This window comes from Bos indicus x Bos taurus, chromosome 8, assembly GCF_003369695.1.
Source record: "Bos indicus x Bos taurus breed Angus x Brahman F1 hybrid chromosome 8, Bos_hybrid_MaternalHap_v2.0, whole genome shotgun sequence".
NCBI classification, from domain to species: domain Eukaryota; kingdom Metazoa; phylum Chordata; class Mammalia; order Artiodactyla; family Bovidae; genus Bos; species Bos indicus x Bos taurus.
In genome coordinates, this window is record NC_040083.1 from 63,727,718 (window position 1) to 63,749,674 (window position 21,957).

Consider the following 21,957-nt stretch of genomic DNA (forward strand, 5'->3'; position numbering starts at 1 on the left):
AAAGGCTGCATTGGATTGCTTTGTGTAACTATAACAAAAGTTAGTATTTATTTAACCATTCCCTGAGAATTCCAAGATGGAACGGTTTAGATATGTCCAGATACATTTTAAACAGTGCTGCAATGGATATTCTTTTAAGTTCTTTATATGCACATAAATAACTTTATCTGTTTCAAAAATTCATAGAAGTATAACCACTGCGTCAAAGAGTACATGTGCACTTTTAATTTTGATACACATAGTGAGGATGTGAATAAGAAAGTCCATAGCAGCAGTGGCTGTAATAGTGATGGGAAACCTCACTTTCCATCAGCAGAAAGATGAAGTAATCCGCAGTGACTTATTTATACATAGGATACTGCTATGAAAACATGAGACTTGGAGCCACACTCAACAGGGATAAATCACAAAAATACAATGTTGAGTGGGAAAAAAAAGTTCCAGAATACACGCAGCCTGCCAACACTTATATGAGGTTAGGAGACAGGCACTGCAGTGCTGAATTCTGTTAGAGACATATACTCGTGTAGTAAACACACAAAGACATGCATGGGGATGATAAACACCAGACCCCTAGAGTGGCTGCCTCTGGGGCATGGGCAGGGGGAAAGGATCAGAGAGTTCCTGAGAGCTTCGGCTGAGTTGATATTTCCTTTCTTAAGTGGGGTGCTGGGCCCATGCCTATTCCTCATGTTACTCTTGTCTTAAAAATGTTAATAATATATTTTATATAGCCCAGAGTGTCCCCAAATTATCATCTCCATGTGTAATCAATCTAAACAGATTAAATAAAATGACCATCTTACATTCCTTTTTTCAAACATTACTTTTTCAAAATCCAGTTTGTATCTACTGTCCATCCGCAGGGTTCCTGTCCACCTCTTCCTGGGACCTGCATTCTTATCTCATCTCTTTAGGTGCATGTGGGTGCAGGTGTCTGTAAGCCAGCCTGCAGCCTTCTCCCAGGGAATAGTGGTTGGGTGGCTCAAGGCTTATGAGCCTAAGTCCTCTCCAGGCCACCACAATGGAGCCCTATGTTTCTCCCGGCAAAGGGTGGTGGTGAAGAGCACATCCTCTTTAGTCAGATGCTCTGGCTTTAGACTTCTGATGGGCTTACTTTGGGCAAATTTTTTACCTTCTCTAAGTTGTCTCTGGGGCTTCCCAGGTGGTACTAGTGGTAAAGAATCCACCTACCAATACAGGTGATACAGTTTCAATCCCTGGGTTCAGCAGATCCCCTGGAGTAGGAAATGGCAACCCACTCCAGTGTTCTTGCCTGGAGAATCCCATGGACAGGGGAGCCTGGTGGGCTACAGTCCATGGGGTTGCAGTGGGGCACAACTGAGCAACTGAACACACACACACACACACACACAAGTTCTCTCTGGAATAGAATGGGATAATAGTACCTATCCTCATAGCGTGGTTGTGAGGAGTAAATGAACTAATGTATGTGAAGAGCTTACAGCCTGCTAAAAATGAGAGATCAGGGAATGTGGGTGATGCTGTCATAATGACGACAGTGACAAGGGGAGTTGACAATGCATGACAATGATGCAAATTTCAGTTGTCCTAACGTCTGGGAGCACTTCGATTTGTCCCTGCTTTCCCCCATATCCTGAGGCACTTGAACAGTAGACTTCACTCAAAACACAACAAAACAAACCTGCCCACTTTTACAGAGAGAAATGGGGGGAAATCCCTATGTTGATGTGGGGGAACATTGTAGAAATATTCTAGAAATATTCTGATATGTTTTCCAAACTAATCATGACTTGTTCGTGGGTAATGAAATCAATTTAGTAGGTTGTTTTCCAGCATGTTTTTAATAAAATAAAAGAGAAAAAGAATTGTTAAATGGAAAAGAAAACATCATAGTGCCTGGTGAGTATTAAAAGTAAATAATGTTTTATGAAACATCTGTTTCAGGGTTACAGATATATATTTGTCTAAATGTGCATAGTGGGTGGCCATGTAAATGTATTTCTTATTATGGGTCATTGTCAAAAAAGTTTGACAAACAGAAATTAAGATGCTGCAGTGGGCTTCTTGAAGGATCCCATTTCATTTCCTGAGTATACTTCCTCCTTATTTCCAAGCAGAGAGGAACGTATGTGTGAAGCATGGGCTCTTCTCTCCCTCCCTGCAGAATCGGCTTCCCGGGGCCCCCTGGACCTCACGGAGCTCGTCGGCGTCCCGCTGCCCTCCTCTGTGTCCTTTGTAGCTGGCTATGGTGGCTTCCCAGCCTACAGCTTTGGGCCTGGTGCCAACGTCGGCCGCCCGGCCAGGACCCTCATCCCGTCCACCTTCTTCAGGGACTTCGCCATCAGCGTGAGGGTGAAGCCCAGCAGCCCCCAAGGCGGTGTGCTCTTTGCCATCACGGACGCCTTCCAGAAGGTCATCTACCTGGGCCTGCGGCTCTCGGGCGTGGAGGACGGCCGCCAGCGGGTCATCCTCTACTACACGGAGCCTAGCTCCCAGGTGTCCCGTGAGGCCGCCGCCTTCCTGGTGCCCGTGATGACCCACAAGTGGAACTACTTTGCTGTGGTCGTCCAGGGCGAGGAAGTGACCCTCCTCGTGGACTGTGAGGAGCATGGCCGCGTCCCCTTTCCAAGGTCCTCCCAGGCCTTGACCTTCGAGCCCAGTGCGGGAATCTTTGTGGGCAATGCAGGAGCTACGGGGCTGGAGAGATTCATTGTGAGTTCAAGTCTTCCAGACGAGGAGGCTGCTGGACACTGCAGCAAACACGAGTGACTGTTCTTATTATCATTTTATCCTTATGTCCTCGGGCATGCATGCTAGTGGGACAAAAGCTAGGCTCGAAACTCAGAACTTAGATTCTATTCCTGAGTTTTCAGTGTAGCCTGATGATTTTAAACAGCAGCTGAATTCTCTGATCCTCTCTGTGTTTTCTTATCTGTGAGTGGGGATTAGAAAACTTAGGCTATAGGGTTGTGGAATCATGTGAGCTAGCCTGTGTGAAAGCACTTTGTCTGTTTTTAGGCATTATAAAAAGGGTAAGGTTTGTAATTCAAGGTTTGTTCAGTGATTTTATCTTTGGAAAATGGTGACAGCTGCATATAATTTCTGCAAAGGTGGAAGAGCTGAGATGAGAGTGTGAGGTAGTTGCTGTCTCTCCCTTGGGACAATGTGCCTTGAAAAATATCAGAAGACTGATTTTACTGTCAAATGGATTTTTATGAATGAGCCATTCTAAAGCAAATCCCAAGTTATTGTAGTCATTCATTTAGTCACCACTAGTCTTACTGGGTTGGGAGGATCCCCTGGAGGAGAGAATGGCTACCCACTCCAGTATTCTGGCCTGGAGAATTCCATGGGCTGTATAGTCCATGTGTTTGCAAAGAGTCAGACAAGACTGAGCAACTTTCACTTTCATTTTGATTCTTACTGATACCTTCCCAATTGATTCAAGACAGGACTGAGCTGGAGTTTGGGTTTATCTGTAATACAGTGGAATATGGATTTTAAGAAGGTAGAATCCAATGAACAGTTTTGAAACTCTCACTTGGAGATGGACTTCCCTGGTGGCTCAGATGGTAAAGAATCTGCCCACAATGCAGGAGACCCGGGTTCAATCCCTGGCTCGGGAAGATCTCCTGGAGAAGGGAATGGCAACCCACTCCAGTATTCTTGCCTGGAGAATTCCATGGACAGAGGAGCCTGGCAGGCTACAGTCCACGGGGTCACAAAATTTTGGACACAACTGAGTGACTAACACCACCGCCACATATGCAGAATGGGCTGTCGGGGGTAGGGAGGGGAGGCAGAGTGGAGGCAGGGAGCCTGGCTGACAGCTACTCTGGGGACAAGTCCTTCCAGCTGGAAGCTTTGAGCCATGGGGGAGAGACACTTTCTGGTGGGGGAGGCGAGTACTTTAGGGTTCACTGCTGACAAGTTAGGGACCTGGGGACCTGTTAGGAGGCTGCTGTTATTCTGCACTTTGAATACTGAGCTCTCTAAGGACCTCTCTGGTTAGTGAGGCTCATTTTACATTGTCCCAGGGAGAGCCCCCCTTAATGAGAGCAGGCCTGGGGATGGCATGGTTTTCTTTTCATGGCCTCGGGCAGCACTTCTCACTCCTGTCCTCTCACTGGTTCTGCTCTGTATAAAAACAGTCGTGTGTCCCAGTGGTACTTGTGCTGTAAACGCGGCCTCCGACCCCTCTGCTTTCCTCTAGGGTTCCATACAGCAGCTCATCATCCACCCTGACCCCAGGACTCCCGAGGAGATGTGTGAAGCTGAAGACTCCTCGGTGAGCCGCCCCACTTCTCCCCGTCACCCCCACTTCTCCCCGTCACCCCCACTTCTCCCTGTCACCCCCACAGTGGGCCCTGAAGCCCCAGCAGCCAGAGAAGGGCCCGGCACCCAGGCAGTTTTTCACCCCAAACATCATGGAGTCTCTGAAATCCCTTATCTTGGCAAGCGCTCCATCAAGTCCTATTTTGAGCTTTTTGGCTTTGTTATTATTTTTGAGAACTTCAGCCATGTCTTTGGTGTTTGGTGGAGGATTGGTGGCGGGGGGAGTTGTGTTTCTTCTAAGGTGTTAGGTTCTTCCATGGCTGTACCAGTCAATGGCCTGGTTTCCAGACTTCCTGCCAAGAAAGGGTGTCAGGATTCTAAAATAAAAGTTAAAACTCCAAGACATTCTGAATGTAAATTCTTATAAAAACAAACCTAAATTTAGCTTTTATGCTTGGCAAATGAATCAGTTCCTCAATTAAAGGGGGTGGTGAGCAGGAAAAAAAAGATGGCTCCTTTTCCCTCTTCCTCCTTCCTCCCCCTCCCTCCAGGATTGACTGAGTACCTGCAAGGTGACCGACCTGGGGAGATGCGGGAGATAAAGAGATGAACTGGGGACCGTCTGCATCCTCAAGATGCTCAGACATACCCAAAAGCAGTGATAGACCTGAGTGTAATTGGTCCTCAGACCCAAATTCTACAAGTCAGGCAGGGGCAGGAAGGTGGAAGAGGAAGAACAGGAAGCCGGTCAGGAAGGAGTTGATACCTGATCAGTGACAAGCAAGAGTCAGCCAGATGAAGAAGAAAAGGTATTCCCAGCAGAAGACACCGCACAAAGAAGGAAAGTCATAGACCAGCAGAGCATGGCGTATTCGTAGACCTTCATATCCTCTATCTGTCAGCCCCAAAGCTAAGCATAAACTTCTTTCATTCATTCAGTAAAAAATGTTGCCAGTGTACTTGGACAGCCAGCCCCTCCGAGGTAGAACTTGGCCCTGGGAGAATATTTGCTCTCCTCGAGTCCATGATTCCAGCCTGGCATTCCCATGATGCTGAGAGAAGGGAAAACTTGTGTGTATATATTGCTTCATCTCTATGGTGCTATTAATATTGAACAAACAGAAACAATCCAAGGGTCCACAAGCAGGTTACAAAACCATGGCACACGGTGTCCTGGCTGCCATCAGGGGGCTAATTGTGAAGACTAGGTAACAAGAGGAGGATGTTCTTCAAATATAGTGGTTCCCAGTGAGAAATTCTGATGACAGTCAGCACAGAGGGAGTGCCTTTTGATCAAGATAGGAGGGCACTTGGGCAAAATGTAAGTAGGTATGTTGGAGAGACTACATTGATTGTATTTTTTGTTTGAGCAATAAAATGTGGAAGGAGACAAAAAGAATAGCTCAATCACATGCTTTCCCCTTCACCCCACTTTCTCTGTACACCTCCATCTACATCTTTCCTTTTACATGCACCCTGCTTCTCCATAGGAGTCTGTTTCTATGACTCCCCAGTTACCAATTTTTCTCCCCCTCTGCCCACATGATTTGTCTCCACACAGGCATCTGGAGAGACCAGCGGGCTCCAGGAGACGGATGGAGTAGCTGAGATCTTGGAAGCAGTCACCTACACTCAAGCCCCAGTGAGTACCGGGTACTGTGCTATGTCATCTTGGTCAGCTTTTAGAGGGCTAGGCATTGTCCAAGAGGACCCAGACTTGGTCTGAAGTCTCTGTCCTCACATCTGTGACTTCATTCGACAGCTCACCTGGGGAAGTCAGGAAAATACTGGCCAGTGGGCATTTTGCAAAATCCTCAGTGTAGGGGGATTCCCTGGTGGCTCAGAGGTTAAAGCGTCTGCCTCCAATGCGGGAGACCCGGGTTTGATCCCTGGGTTGGGAAGATCCCCTGCAGAAGGAAATGGTAACCCACTCTAGTATTCTTGCCTGGAGAACCCATGGATGGAGAAGCCTGGTAGGCTACAGTTCACAGGGTCGCAAAGAGTCGGACACAACTGAGCGACTTCACTTCACTTCACTCAGTGTAGGGGAACGCCGATACCCAGGTGCCACCCTGTGCTGTGACCAGGGGAGGGCTTTCCAAAGGCGAACTCTGCTCCATTGCCTCCCAGCTGTGTGAGCTTAGGTGACTTACTCAGCCTCTCTGAGCCTCAGCCCCTCTTCCACCAAACAATAATCAGAGTGCTATCTTGTGGGGTCCTTGCGAGGTCCGATGAGGCTGTGCAAGGAAAAGGTCTCGGCCCAGTGCCTGGCACAAGGCAAGTGGCTGTTGTCGCACTTGTTCGGGGCTCTGGCTATGAGAGGGAAGTTGGGGCCCTCACTCCTGTGAGATGGAGAGCCCTCCTAGGAGCTCATTTCTGGTCCCATGGGAAAGGCAGCGGTGGTGTGGGCCTCCTCCCTCCTGGGAATGTGCCCTGTGGCCAAGACAAGGAAGTGGTTTTGAAAGCATTGAATCAGACTGTGGAGACACCAAGGAGCCTGTTCTAATAAAAACAGCCAGCAGTGTCTGAGTCACTGAACACGGAAGCCCCAGCCATCTCCTAGACTGGTCTGGCTCAGTCTATGGACACATCTCTGATGGAAGAAAGCAGGGAGCTGGAAAGAAGGCAGAGGCTATAAATCACAGACCTCCGGAGACAGAGGTGTGGGTGGGGCAGAATAGGACCAGAGTCTGTTACTGTGAGAGGGCCTTAACGGTCACCTCTTCCTGTTCAGGGATGTACAGAAAACTGCCCTTGGTACTACTGAACAAACTGTGAGGTCCAAAGAAGGAAAGAGACTGGGCCTAGGGTGTGTGGCTGAGCTGAGGCTAAAGCACAAGTCCCATTATGCCCCATCAAGGATTTGGCCATGACCTTGTGCTGCTGGCCGGGGTGGTGTTGCAGAGGTGCCCCCCCCCCAGGACCACAGCCAATTTGGGGGTAGCTGTGATGGAGAAAGTGAAGGGTCCAAGGTGCCTGCCTGGGTGGTGACTCGGGGTAGCTGTGCTGAGCAGTGTTGCAGTCCCATGAGCCCATCATCCCTTGGCCACCCCACTGGCATGTCCAGGACGTAGGGCAGCAGGGCACAGAGCCATGGTCCTCTAGGCTTTCTGGTCTGGTGCTGCCCCCCAGTGTACCAGCTCACAGCTAGGAGTGAGGCTGACTCGGGCAGAGAGACTAATAACCCAAGGTGGTCCTGAGGGACGGACTTGAAGCGGGGCTTAAGAGCATGGGACGCCATGGAGGTGGAGGCGGGTCAGGCACGGCTGTAACCTCTTTCGCAGGGCGGTGTTTTCCTTTCGTTCCCCGGGGGAGGCACGGGAGTGCAAAGCTTTGCCTGAGGATGTGCAGTCTGGAGGCGGCAGAGCCGGGTTTCCAGCCTGGGTCCAGGCCACAGTCAGTCACATCAGCCCCAAACTGGGGACTGCCCCCCCTTTCACCCTCCCCTGGAAAACTCCCCCCCCGGCTCCCCACCCCAGGACGGGGGAATTTCCCTCTTTGGCTCAGACGTTCCCCTCCCTTCTCTATCTGGCTTTTCTCTTGGAATGAATCTCACTTCCCTGTCCTCACCCTTTGCAACCTGCCACCCTCTAAGATACAAACCATGACCCTCAGACTGAATCATGGACTGCCTGAGCGGTCAGGGACTTAAAAAGCCAGCCCCTCCTCACCTCCTTCCCCATTTAGGGTAGGAGTCCCTGCTGCCCCATTCTTCCTCCTGCTAAGTCAGTGTCTGCTGACACACCTTTCCATTTCTGGAAAGCTCTATCTTTGCTGAGTTAGAATTAATACCCTATGGTTCTCAGCCCTGGCTGTGCATCAGAGTCCTGAGTGTGTGTGTGTGTATGTGTGTGTATATGTGTGTGTATATGTGTGTGTATATGTCTCTGTGTGTATGTATGTGTTTATCTATACTGTGTGTATGTATGGGGTGGGGTGGGGGGTGGGCGGAACTAGGAGTCGGTCTTAAAAAAAGCCCCTTGCCTGGGCGCATGCCCAGACGTTCAGATTCATGAATGAATGGAGTGAGATCGAGGGTCTGTCTTACACAAAGCTCTGCAGAGGATTCTTTTCCACATCCAGGACCTCTCTTTCAGTGACACCCAAGGCTCACAGATCCCCAGCACACCAGGCCCTTTCACCCCTCGTCCATGCCTTGGCTCCTGCGGTTCCATTTGCCAGGCGGGCCCTCCCCCATCCCATCTCTACCTGGCCAGTTCCCACTCCTTCAGGGTCCAGTCCAGAGCCCCTCATTGGAGGCCACGGCCTCGGTCCCCTCCTCACGTGTGGCTCTCCATCCTGTAATCTCACAGCGAGTAGTGCCTGGGTCTGTGTCTCCCCGATTGTCCAACAGTTCAAGGACAGACACCCTTCTTGTTAATTCATTTCCATATCCCAGGGATCAGGTAAGCCATGGAACACAGTAGGGCCTCAAGAAATATGTGTTGAATGAGGGCCAGCAAATTACCACATTTTAATTTAAAATTAAAGACTCAACATTCGCATTTTGTCACAGGCCACGCTGGTTCTCCATCTACACTAACCCCTGAAAACCAGCAGCAGCCTGTTGGAGGCAGGACCCCTGACCCTGACCACCAAGAGTTGGCTCACCAGCTCTGCCTTGAACCCAGGCTTCATGGCTGCCTTGGTGGGAGTTTATCTAAAGAGGTTTTCGGCTGACAGGCTGGAGTCAGTGATTCCCTGTAACCCAGCATTTGCCACATTGAGTTACTAAGCTTAGCCCACCCTTTCCTGACTGTCCTGTGTTTCCTGAACCCTGACCTGCCCTACCTGCCTTATCTCCAATCCCATGTCCCTTATGAAGCCACTTGGCTTCCAGCCACCGGCAGCTTTGCTCCAGGATAAACACGGGCATTCTTGGCCCCATCAGGGAACCATGTGAAGTGGCTTCCCTTGGACCCTGGGCAGGGAGAGGAGAGGAGAGGACCTGCCTGGGGCAGAGGTGCTTACTGCTCTGCTGGATCACTGTACAGCTGGGAATGAGGAGTTCTTCTTGGTGCTCTTCCCAGCCTCTCCTTGGGTGGGAGCGTGCCTGTGTCCCGCTCCCACTACCCCTCCTGGTCCTGCCTCACCAGCCTTCTTTAGTGCATCCTCCTGGTCTCCTGGCCTAAACTTCAACACCCCCGATCCGTGTTTTCATTAACACCAGGGTGAACTCCCTAAAGTTCACACCTGCCCGGATCCCCTCATCCTGCTACCCAAGGGATGCTGTTTGTTGCTCCTTTACAAGCCCGGACTTCTCACCTAAGAGCCAGTCCCGTCCCTCTTGCTGCCTCCCCAGGCTTCATCCCCCTGCTACTCCTCCAGCCCTCTCCAAGATCAGGTTTTCAGGCCCTGTCAGTGTTTTGTCCCTTCTTACCTCAATGCCTTCCTCCATTCCTGCTTTCTGAAACGGTTTCTTCTTCAAGGCTCAACTTCTTGAAGCCTTCCATCCTTGCTCTCACCTTGGAAACTTTAGAGTACAGTAAACTACATCTTTTTTTTTAGTACAGAAATATTCCATATTCATAATTGAAAAAACAAGTGCAGATGAGCGAAAACATAATTATTACCTTTAATATCAATACCCAGAGAAATCACATCTAGTGATGTGGATGATGGCTACCATTTATGGGCTCATGCTCTGGACCTGGCCCTGTACCAAGCACCTCCATGCATTTTATACCTTTTAAGTAGTTATTATTTTATTATTATTATATTATTCCTCCCCATTTTATAGGGGAGGAAGCTGAGGCTCAGTAAGTTATATGACTTACTCAACATAACATAGCTAATAAGAGGAGAGTTGGGATTTGACCTGAGTTGGATTATGAGAACTGAACCATTAAGTCCTAAGTTATGGGGCCCATAAGAATCTTCCTTGTTCTGATGGACCAGAGACTCATCATTTATATACTAGGTTCTGACATTAAGGAAATAGCTTTCTGTCATTAGTCAGGATAGGTAAGTGATGGTTGTGGTAAGAAATTTACCCTGAAACCTTAATGTCTTAGTTATTTCCTGTTCTTACCACAGACCCAACACTGGTCAGCAGGATCCTTCTGTTCACCCCAGTCCCTTGAGCTCAGAAAATGATGAGACTGTCTGACCCCTGATGAGCCCTGGGTCACAGGAACTGCTGTTTGACTCTGGGTCTGGGGATGACCTTTGCTACCCTTTATCAGGATTCCTACCTAGATGTCTGAATTGTTGTTTCCAACTATTGGTTTTTTTGTTTGTTGTTTCCTAGTTGGCAAAGGTGGTTAAGATATAGGTTGACTTTGAAAAAGCTGCACAGAAACTGAAGTTTCCTAGAAAGGAAACCATACCTGTCTTTTATTTTCATAGGCATGCGTTATTAGTATACATCTGGGATTGGATTTATCCAGCTTTCGCTGAACACAGCCCTCTTCCCCCCGCTCCCTCTCTTCCTTCCTTCTTCCCACCCTCCTTCCCCCCCTTCCTCCCATCCTTCATTCCTCCATCCCTTCCTCTGTCTCCTCCCTCTAACACATCTTTACCGAGCACCTCCTCTGTGCTGGCCTGGGATGCAGGGATCACAGGAATGTGATCTCTGTGCTCCAAGAGCTTCATCCAAGAGTAGCATGGTCTCGCTGTAAACTGAACAAAATTTAATTACCCCAACATGCACCTTTTTCAGGGACTGAGGAAGATCAGTGATGACCTAGGTACACAGTAGGCAAGATAAGGCTTTCTGGGTTTATTCAGCTTTTGTGGAGATACTGTTTTCTCCAGTGATACTCACTGCCGTCTTTCCTGCTCTCATGCCAAGTAAATCCTTTTGGGTCTCATGTTTCCTCCCTGCAGTCTAAAGAAGCAGAAGTTGAACCCATACACACACCTCCAACTCCATCCCCTGCCTCTGAGGATGCAGAGCTTTCTGGTGAACCTGTACCTGAAGGGACCAAGGAAACCAGCAACTTGAGTGCTGACCCGCACAGCAGCCCCGAGCAAGGCAAGTCCCTGGAGCTGCTTCATACTCCGTGGGTTATGTTGAGTGATGACTGGGCGATGTGTTTATGTATAGATGATGTGTGTGTGGAGCATCTCACTTGACTTTCCCTTCAACCTTGAGTAAGGAGCTGCAATCATCCTCACCTTACAAATAAGATGGAGAAGTCAAGTCATGGAGAAGTGATGTCACCCAGCTAAGATTGTACAGCTCATAAATGGCAGAGCTGGCATTTAATCTTGATACCAAGCACTTTTAACCCCCAGACTCCACCCCTCTAGGAGGGCCTGGAGTGTGAAAAGCTTGTGATCACTGTGACTGTTTATTAAATACCTACTGTGTGCCAAGTGTTATGTACTTCCTCTCCAATCCCTACAACACATCTCCTAGTTGGTAGTATTAGCCAGGATTTTACAGATGGAAAAACCGATGCTTGGAAAGGTGAGCAACGTGTCCACAGTCACACAGCTAGTGAGTGGTGGAACTGAGCCAACACTCAGGCCTGACTCCAGAATCCCTACTCTTTCCAGCCTTGGCCACAAACTCACTGACTCTCAGAGGATCAGGCCATCTAAACTCCTGTTGGCACTTATCGGAAACTAACGGATGGCCAGAGAATGGCAGACACCCGGGAGGTTATCAGCAAGCCTGGCCTCCTGGTTACCCATCCAAGGCTCTCACCATTGCTCAGCCATACAGAGGAGCCCCGGCAGAAGTCCAGGGTCTGACAGATCCCCCAGGCAGCAGCTGGACATGTGCCCATAGCCTGAGATCAACCTGCGTTTTCTGCCCTTTATCAGAGGGGTAGCCATTCAAATTGAAGTAAGTTATAGCCAACACCAGAGCACCGAGATTTAGGTGCAAGACCCCCCATATTCACACATACAGCCCTGGAACTGGTGACACAGAAGATTTAATTACCCAGGGACATGGTCATGGTGAACTCTGAAGGAAAAGCAGCTTTCAAAACTATATGTGTGCTATGACCCTAAATTTGAATATGTGTTACTTATATCTATTTATATATTGCCACATAGAGCTGTGTGTGTGTTTGTATGTGTGTGTGTGTTAGAATGATATACAACAAAATGTTGTGAGTAGGCATGATTATAGGTGGTTTTCATTTTCTTTTTTCTTCTGTATTTTATAAGTCTAAAAAAATGACTTAGATGGTGAAGAATCTGCCTGCAATGCAGGAGACCCAGGTTCAATCCCTGAGTCAGAAAGATCCCCTGGAGAAGGAAATGGCTAACAACTCCAGTATTCTTGCCTGGAGAATCCCCTGGACAGAGGAGCTGGTGGGCTACAGTCCATGGGGTTGCAAAGAGTGAGACAAGCCTGAGCAACTAACACTTTTACTTTCATCAGTAAATGAATGTTATTTTAGCAAGTAAACTTGGGAAGTCTGTTTGTGAGAGAAGGTATACAGTACTGAATTAAAAAAATTGTATAATAATTTAATAAAGTCACAATACCAGCAAGGAGTCAGGGTGTAGCTATGGAAAGACTGCTGGCTGAGAGTAGACCCTTTGGACGAAAGCCCTGCTCAGCCACCTATTTGCTGTCTGGGCAAGCTGCTCAACTTTTCCAAGCTTTGGATTCCTCCTCAGTCCACTGGGAGCATTCACAACCCCTGCCTCCCGGGTGGATGAGAGGGTTGAATGTTGCCGCTGCGGGTATGGAAGTGGTTTGTGAGCTGCGCATGCTGCTCTCCAGGGCGTGATTAGAATCTCAGAGAGAGGAGCAAGGCGAGGGCAGAGACTGCGGGGTTGGGAGGCGAGGCCTCTCCTAGACAGAGAAGTGAGTGCGTAGGAGGTGGGACCCAGTCTGAGCGCAGCTCGCCTGTTCCCAGCATCTGCCAGATTCCTTCTGTGGCAGACAGAGGCCAAGCAGAAACAGCAGAGCTGGCTGGAGATCTTAAGAGGAAGGAGCTGGACCCCGAGCCCCAACTCTGGCTAGGGAAAGCCTCCCAAGAGTTGTATTCCAAGGGTCGCTGACACCATCCCGGCACAGGACATTTGAGCCATCCTCACCTTCATTCTTCAAGGGGTGGGGAAGCAGAGGCCTGGGGTCCCTCTGGCTGCTTGCACAGCACCCTCTGGTGGCCAGAGTAGGGAGAATGAGAGAGTGACTGGTGAGGGGCTGATGACTCCAGGACATTCCGTTTTTTAAAGTGCACACGGGCACAGCTTCCCTTGAATAGTTCAGCATCTCCCTTCGACACCGTCCTTACCTCGGGATATGGCTGAGCACAGCATGTGTGTAAATGGCTGGCTTTAGGGCCCCTCCCAGCCTCTTGTGTGGGACCTTGTTCTTCCTCTGCAAAATGGGACTAATAATCACAAGGTACTAATATGCAGATCAGAGCAGAACACATGCCGTGGGGTGACAATGGGGAGACTGAAAACATGGGACTCCTACCTTGGTTCTGCCCACCGACTGTGAGGTGGTGGGAGGTCCTTGTAGGGAGCACCGATGGGCCAGCCAGAGGATTCCAGGAAGGAGTGCATGGCACGAGTTAGCCTGGGACCTAGCCCATAACAGGCAGGCATTTGTGTAGTTTAATGTCTTTTTCTTTGCTTTAGGACTCCATTTGCTTTTTAAATTGCAAAAGAAATATGTGCTTGCGGTAACAGTTCAATCAATGCAGAGTTGTACGAACCAAAAAAATGGTAGTTTCCTCTCCTGTCCTCTGGAGGAAACCAATATTAAGTACTGTGGTTTAGCTTAGTATGTGTGGTTTATCTGCACACACATATATATGTATGTATCTGTATATTTTATATGTTATGTATAATAATATATTAATTACATATTGATGATGATATATCTAATGATAACGAAGCGTGTATTCTCATACGTATATTTTTTTCCTTTTACAAATATAGAACCACACTAACAATGAACATTTATCCATCGCTAACTGTATGTCAGGCACCGTCCTCAATGCTTTTCTTATGTTAGCTTAATTAATCTTTGTAACACATAATCTTCAAAATGACTCTATGAGATAGGAATTACGATCCCTTCTTTATAGGCAAGCAGCCTGAGCCACAAGTTAAATGACTTGCCACAGGTCACATGCCTAGTAAACAGCAGCGCTGGGTTCTCACCCTACAGTTGATGCTGGAGCCTGTAATTGAAACCACCTTGCAATACTGCCTTTCAGCGTCTGTCTTTCTGCAGCACTTTTTCCCTCTTAATCCTGTATTACGAACATCTTTTCAAGTCATAGATGAAAAGAAACCTCATTCTTTTTCACTGGCAAAGTGCAGTTACTCATTGAAAAATGCCTGCTTCCTGTAGGGTCTGGTGAGATCCTGAATGATACACTGGAGGCAGTTCAGACTGTGGACGGTTCCCCGACTGCAGACACTGGGTCAGGGGATGGGGTCTTCCTTCATGTCACTGAAGAGGTGAGTGAATGGTAAATTTCATGTAAGTCGGTAGTACATTTGCTTGCTTATTTCAGACCTGATGGTGACTTGTCTTGGGCACTGCAGAAGGCTGCAAGAGTTTTAGTTGAACACCATGGAGACTGCCTCCCTCTTTCTGGTACAGAGGAGGTGGGAGTCCCAGGGCCCAAGATGCTCCCCAAGGATGTGCCAGGACAGGGGAGGAGACACAGCTCAGGCCAGTCCTCAGACCTCCCCAGAGGTGAATACTGGGCTCTCAACACAGAACCTGACTCCCTCCTGTTGTGAAATGCACAGCCTCTTCCGCCCTTTGAGCCCCTTCAGGACAGAATCAGATTTTTTGCAGTGTGTCCACTGTATTGTTTGGAAATTGGCTTTTACACATGCAAAGCCAGTTGTTTAAAATGCTGGACATGGGAGGGTGCCAAATTAAAACATATTATGTTTCTCTCCTCTGTGTTAGTCGCTCAGTCGTGTCCGTCTCTGAGACCCCATGGACTGTAGCCTGCCAGGTTCCTCTGTTCTTGGAATTCTCCAGGCAAGAATACTGGAGTGTGTTGCCATTTCCTTCTCCAACTCACAACCTTCTTACCTCTGACCTTTGCTAAGAACGGTGTGTCAGCTCATTCCTTCCCCTATCCTGGGACGAAAATTCAAGACACTCCTCTCCCAGTCACTGTCTGGTAAACAGCCTATTTTCACAGGTATTTCCAAAATCCAGTCCAGCATAATATAAAAAAATCAATAAAAATACAGATACAACCAGGAGCCAGGCAGGGAAGGAAGCACAGGAACTTCCTGTCTATTTTCTTACTTCTTTCTCCTCTCTCTCATCACTACCCACCCTCCAGCAGCTGTTTTCAACATCTGCAGAGCCTGGCCCATCTGGAGAAAACGGCACAGTTTTATATGTCTGGTCAGACTGTGATCTGGGCCTTTTGTGGGGAAGATGTCTTATTGCTAGAATATTCTCTCATGGGGGCTTTTGTGATTCCCCAGAGGTCCTGCAAGGGATCTAGGACCCAAGTCCATTTTTGACCTTTTAACTTCCTCCTGGGCTTCCACCCTCTGGTCACCCTGAACCTCTAGGGGGCCCTGTGGGTTGAGTTCATCTCAGGATGGCTTTAATGGCTCTTTTTGGAGCGGTTGTTATCATTCTATCACCAGGAAAGCAACAGCAGGACAGTTATCTCTCTGTCTCTCTCTCTCTTCACTCTGAGTCTAGATGGCTGCCTGCTTTTGCCTTTGGTATTTCCCTAGAGGAATCAAACACCAGTCCCTTTGTCTCCCAAAGTCCGAGGACTATGTATTCTGCTTAACAAATGGTGGAGGGTGGGGGGAAGCCACAGCACACAGAAAATTGTCTCTAGAGGAATCTTTTTTAAATAATTTTTTTAGTTTATTTATTTATTTTTGGCTGTGCTGGGTTTTCGTTGCTTTCACTAGTTATGATGAGCCAGGGTTTCTTCATTGCAGTGCATGGGCTTGGCATTGTGGTGGTTTCCCTTTTTGCAGAGCACAGTCTCGAAGGCAAGTGGGCTTCAGTAATTGAATTCCCAGGCTCCAGAGCACAGGCTCAGTAGTTGTGGTGCACAGGCTTAGCTGCCCAGCAGCACGTGGAATCTTCTTGGACCAGGGATCAAACCTGTGTCCTCCGTTGGTAGGCTGATTCCCATCCACTAGGCCACTAGGAAATTGCCGAAAGGAATTCTTGTTCTCTAATTGCTTAGCCCCTAAATGAATTCTTTCCCTTTTCTTACATAGCCCGGAGGTGGGTGGAGGGCAAATATCGATAGGATAGGATAGAACTGATTCTGTTTCCTTTCATTGTCTCTGTGCATGTCCCACATACGTGGTCTGGCTCTTTTTTTTTTAGAGGTTAACAGAGGTTATCTGGAGCCTCTTGAATTATACTTGCCCTTTGGAACTTTAGCCGACACTGAGTCAGAATAAAATCTCATTTTAACAACTTATTGACCAAAGATGTATTAATGCGTCTTTTGCTGCCCAAACATTATTGACTGGAGTGTTTCAATATTCACTTATATAACAAATCGCCAACCAAAGGCTTTAGTTTCTGCAAAAATCCCCTGGTCAATAATATGTTAAAATCCTATGACATCATCTTTTCTCTTTTTTGGGGGGACAATAATTCTATAAGGATTTAATGTTATATGGGAAAAGAGTTCTGTAGCCCAGTGGGTTTGGGAAATGCTCCTCTCTGTATTCTGGTTATAGGCTCTAAGTCTTTCAGCAAAGAAATCTAACTCTGATCAGGTTAGTGTTTTTAGTATCAAAAGAACTATTTTCTGCAATGAAACAGAGCAAAACCCCACCCAAATATTTTTTTTTTTAAAAAAACAAACCTTTGTGAAACCGAGATAAAACACAGTTGGTTTGGTGACACGAGCCGCAAAAGTTGCTCTCTCTCATCATATCCTGCACCTGCTGTGTAACCTTCAGAGAATCTGCCTGTGAATTTTCTAAGGAAACTGAGTCACAGGGAAAGAGAGTGGTGTCCAGTCTTGAGAAGGCTGAGGAGGACAGGGTTTCTGCCTACATATCTCTGAAGCAGTGTCGTGGGGGAAGACACTCACCCTGTTCCTATGCTCCTGGACGGGCACGCAGGAGAGGTCACAGGGAGGCAGACGGGGCTGGACTGAAGTGTCTAGTACCCGAGCAGGTGTCTCAGGAGGCAGCGATCTCCCAGTCACTGGTGTGGCAAACAGATGCTTGGAATCAGGTGGAAGACACAGGGGCCTTTCAGTCTTTCCTGCCAAAGGGATTCTGGGGGCTTTTGTGGAGCTGGGGCAACATCATAGATAAGAAAGTACTTTGAGGAAGGAAGATACAGAGATGCCAATTGCCAGCCACAGCCATCTTGATCAGGGCTATGGGCAAGTGATCTGGTCCCTAGTGATGTCTTTGTTCCCAGAGTCCATACACAGAAGATTTGGCAGCAACAGCAGCAGCCGGGGAGGCCAAGGTGCCCATCAGCACTGCTTGGGAAGCAGAGGCCAGCAGCGTGCCCACCGGAGGACTGACCCTCTCCATGCCCATTGAGGACCCCGGGGAGGGGGTCACTCTGGTAAGCAGCTCGGAGTGCATGCTCTACTTCACTTGTTGCTGGAGTTTGGTGGTGTCTCGGATGGGAGCAGTCACTGGTCTTCCTCACCTGCTTGCAAAGTACAAAGCGATGGCCTTGTGGGGCCAAGTCCAAGTAGACTCAGATTTGGAGGCCCAGGCCTCTGTTGACTGACTCAGCAGGTGTTTGTGGAGTACTGCGCTGTGCTGGGCACCAGGTGAAAAGGACAGATCCAGCCCCTGGGGGGACAAAGAGGGAAGAGGTATGATAGGAGAAGCACAGGGGAGCATAAAAAAGGGGGCCCAGAACCCAGAGTTGGGGGTCCAGGAGGCCTTTCTGGGTAAAGGATGCTGAAGGGGAGACCAGGGGATGCTTAGAAGTAGCCTTGTGATGGGAGTGAGACAGATGTTCTAGGAGGTAGGCCAGTAGGAGCAGAAGCTGGAGGCATCAAGATGAACACAAAAGACCTACCCAAGTGCAGCATGCCTGCAGGGCCAGGCGTGAGCAGTGGGGAAGGGAAACTCAGCTGGAGAGGCCTCTGAGACCACGGGTGCTGTGAAAAAGAACCTGAACGCTCAGCAGAAGTGGGGAGTCACTGAAGGGCATTTCGGAGGAAGTGACCTAGTCACAGCAGGATCTTAGATCCCTTGACTCCTAAGTAGGGAAAGAAGGAAGTAAACAAGCTGGGAGGTAGGCAGGTGGGTTTGGGGGCTATGTCTAGGTCTGGAACAGGAATGTTGCCTTGCTGTAGGAGTAGTCAATGATGCCACCTCCTGCCAAGAATCCCAATGAGTAAAGGCCTGGAAAACATCCATCGGATCTGTGACAATGATGGTTGCTGCCCTCAGGGAGGGCAGTTCAGTTCCTTCCAGCCATAGTGCAGCAGGTCAGTGATGGTGGCCCTGGTGATGTCTTCCTATTCAGGGTCCAGAAAACGAAGAAGGTTCAGCAGCGACAGCAGCAGGGGAGGCCGAGGAGCCCGTGAGCATTGCCAGGGAAGCAGAGGCCAGCAGCGTGCCCACCGGGGGACTGACCCTTCCTATGCCCACACAGGACCCTGGAGAAATGGTCACTCTGGTAAAGAGTGTAAAGTGCTGGAAGGCTGTGGGTCACAGCTGGGAGCAGATCCCAGCCTTCTGAGAGGGCCAGTCTCCATTCTGTCTGGCAAATCCAGAAGAACCTGAATGGGGAGGGGGCACCTGACAAATACTCCCTCAGAGGTGGGGTCTGCCGGTGCCCATGAGTGTGCTGTGGAGAGTGCTGTGGCCCCTGGAGGCATGGGGACAGCGCAGGGCTGATGCAGGGCTTGGGAGCGGGAGTGGAAGAGTGCTGGGTGTGAACGGAGGAGGTGATGGTGGCCACAGCCACGCCCATTTCTGGGCACAAGCACAGGTGGTCAGAGCACAGTGGAGGGTCCAGGTTCAGGCAAGCCCTGGCATGGTCCAGTGGCCTGGCCAGGCCTTCTCAACCCTCCTTTCAGGCATCATGGAGAGACACTCCCATCTCCTGAAGGCAGGATGCAAGGATCCAAGGACACTGCAAGTCTGTCCTGTAACACCGTCATAATGGCTGTCCTGCACGTCCTTCAGACTCGACAGATTCAAACCTAGACTCCTTATTCTCTTGAGTTCCTGTCTCAGATGATGGAGTCCTCATCCACCAGCTGCCAAATCCAGAATTCTCTTCCCTCTTCCATACTTCCCACATTCTGTCACGTGTCAAGTCTTGTTGATTTTTCTGCCTCAACATATCACACTTGTGCCTCTTTCTACCTTTCTCCAGTGCCAGCCCCCTGGATCGAGCCACCGCATCCCCAGCCCAGACGATGGCTAAGGCCTCCCTTGGCCACCTCCACCCTGTCTCCCAGCTCCTCCTGGTCGGGGCAGCTGTCTGTGGGAGGCTTCCCACTGTCCTCCTTGCAGGCCCTGCTCCCCCACCTGGCTGCCACGGCTTGCAGGGTTCAGCCTCACCAGCCTTGGGGCCACATCTTGGGCCACTGTCCTGCTCTCAGTGCTCCAGCCTCACTGGTCTTTTTTCAATTTCTGGATCATGCCTCACTCCTCCTTGCCTTAGAACCCTCCCACCCCCCTCTCTTATCTGCCTGGACCTTTTCCTCCTCCTCCTTCCCTCCTTTAATTCCTGCTTATCCTTAGAGTTCAGCTCAAACATCACTTAATTAGGAAGGCGCCTCCCAGGCTGTGAAGTCTGCCTGTCAGACACATTCACAGCACCCCTGAATGTCTCCTTGGAAGGTCTCATCACAATTGTAATTAGGAATAGTCTGGGTAAATTGCTCATTTCTGGCTCAGCTGGGCTGTGGGCTCTGTGAGGCTGGGGAGCACACACATCTTGCTCATAGATCTGTCTGCATCCCTACAGATGCTGGGGCCTCAGTAGATGTTTGCTGGGTGCGTGAAAGGAGGGGGTCGTCAGGCTGTCACATACCAACACTGGTCTTTGAGATCCTTCCACACATTCATTCTCAGCCTTTCACCTCTGGTACTAATGTCCAGACAAGGAAACTTTACAGTGGAGAGGGCATGCCCCTACCAGGTGATGGAGCGCCCCAAGCCACTTGCTGGTTACATGGATTATTTTAATTAACTAATCATCACTACCACCTGCCCTTTCTTTTTCTTCCTCTTCTTCGCCTTGCTTCCCTCCGCCCTTACCTTTCCTTCTTCTTAAAGGCAAATCCCTTGTCACAGGGTGAGAAAACTGGGGATCAGGTTCCAGTCTTTACTCAAAAGAAACTAAGCTAGCAGAGCTGCCTGGAGATAGAAGGGCTTCCTGTGCAGGTGGGGAGTTCCCATTACTCAAGATGTGCATCCAGCAGAAACGTCTTGGAGGGGACTCTGGGGCAGGGAGGGGATGACCTGAGGGGTGCATTCTAAGCCTGGAGTTCTGGGGGTCTGTGGGCTGAGGCTGGTGCTAGATGAGCTATGGCCATGCTTTTGTCTGATGACCTCAGTAGTTTCCTCCCTGCAGTCACACACCCAGCGACCCGGGGTATGGATGAGGTGGATGATCCCTTGCGCCAATTTCCTTTCAGAGTCCAATCAGTGAAGAAGGCTCTACAACAGCAGCAGCTGCAACAGATGTGCCACTCGGCACTTTTGAGGAAGAAGAGGCCAGCGGGGTCCCCACCAACGACCTGGCTTTCATCACACCGACAGTGGCCTCCGAGCAAGGGGTCACTTCTGTAGGTGTCTCCTAGCATCCTCTCCAGCTCACAGCGGGGAGGGAGGTCAGGGTCATGAGACAGGAGCAGTTGCTGGCCTTCCCAGAGCCATATGCACAGGCAACTTCGTTAGGGCACGGATTTAGGTCGGCACCAACAGAGGGAGGCAGGATGTAACTGAGGAGCATGGCAGAGGGGGTCAGGGGAGCAGGCTTGGTCCTGACCCTACTACGCCCAGCTTTGTCTTAGGAGAACTTTCTCAGAGCGTGGTCCAAAGTTAGACAGCGTTGCTGGGATCAGGGGAGGCAGTGAGCACTGCTAGGGAGGAGGGCTTAGAGGAGATGCACGTTTCAGAAGAGGATCGTGAACCTGTGCTTTGGTGAGTATGTCGGGAGTAATGACAGTTGTAGGTAGGCAAGTGCTTTGAAACTGGGCTAGCACCACTCAAAGGACAGTCGACAAAACTCCCCAGCAGCAGTGTGCGTGTGGCGTTGTGGGTGAGGCGACACGAGTCCTTATGTTGCTTTGGCTTCTCAGGGTCCTGGCGATGAAGACTTAGCAGCAGCCACGACAGAGGAGCCCCTTACTGCGGCTGGGGCAGACGCATTGGGCAGCACTCCCCCTGAGGGGCCCCCACTCCCCTTACCCTCAGTAGCCCCTGAAAGCGGGGCCCCTCCGGTAAGTGAAGATTTCACTTCACACAGAGGTGTGAAGATTTGACTTGGCCAGTCTTACAGAGGAGGGAAAGAAAGGCCAGAGTCATGGGAAGGGCGTGGGTTTTCATCTTGGTTTGCAACATGCAGAATTGGGGCTTTTGAGAGAACACATGAGGAAGCTGCAGTCTGTAGAGATAAAGCACGAGGTAAGAACCTAGGGCACCTGGCTCTGTGTCCCAAGTTGCCCACATCTTTAACTGAAGTGAGTCCAACAGGCAGACCTGCCGAAAGCTACAAAGGCCCATCTCAAATGTCATGAGATTCCCATTCTGGAGGTGAGAAAGCTTATAAGATGTGGCAGAGACTATAAAGGAAATAGAAGCATC

At 49.5% G+C, this 21,957-nt stretch overlaps 1 protein-coding gene across 5 annotated transcripts in view; it reads left to right on the top strand.

Annotated features, from left to right (window-relative positions):
- Positions 1 to 21,957, top strand: part of COL15A1 (collagen type XV alpha 1 chain) — a 101,613-nt gene that overhangs the window by 31,032 nt on the left and 48,624 nt on the right. For 3 of the 5 annotated variants that reach the window (XM_027549748.1, XM_027549749.1, XM_027549750.1), the window contains 9 exons: positions 2,150 to 2,697; positions 4,199 to 4,273; positions 5,822 to 5,902; positions 11,089 to 11,236; positions 14,540 to 14,649; positions 17,585 to 17,737; positions 18,659 to 18,811; positions 20,787 to 20,936; positions 21,453 to 21,593. In XM_027549748.1, coding sequence (XP_027405549.1) covers positions 2,150 to 2,697; positions 4,199 to 4,273; positions 5,822 to 5,902; positions 11,089 to 11,236; positions 14,540 to 14,649; positions 17,585 to 17,737; positions 18,659 to 18,811; positions 20,787 to 20,936; positions 21,453 to 21,593 — 1,559 coding nt within the window. The remainder of the gene's footprint in view (positions 1 to 2,149; positions 2,698 to 4,198; positions 4,274 to 5,821; positions 5,903 to 11,088; positions 11,237 to 14,539; positions 14,650 to 17,584; positions 17,738 to 18,658; positions 18,812 to 20,786; positions 20,937 to 21,452; positions 21,594 to 21,957) is intronic. The other 2 variants (XM_027549751.1, XM_027549753.1) reach the window with 1 other exon arrangement.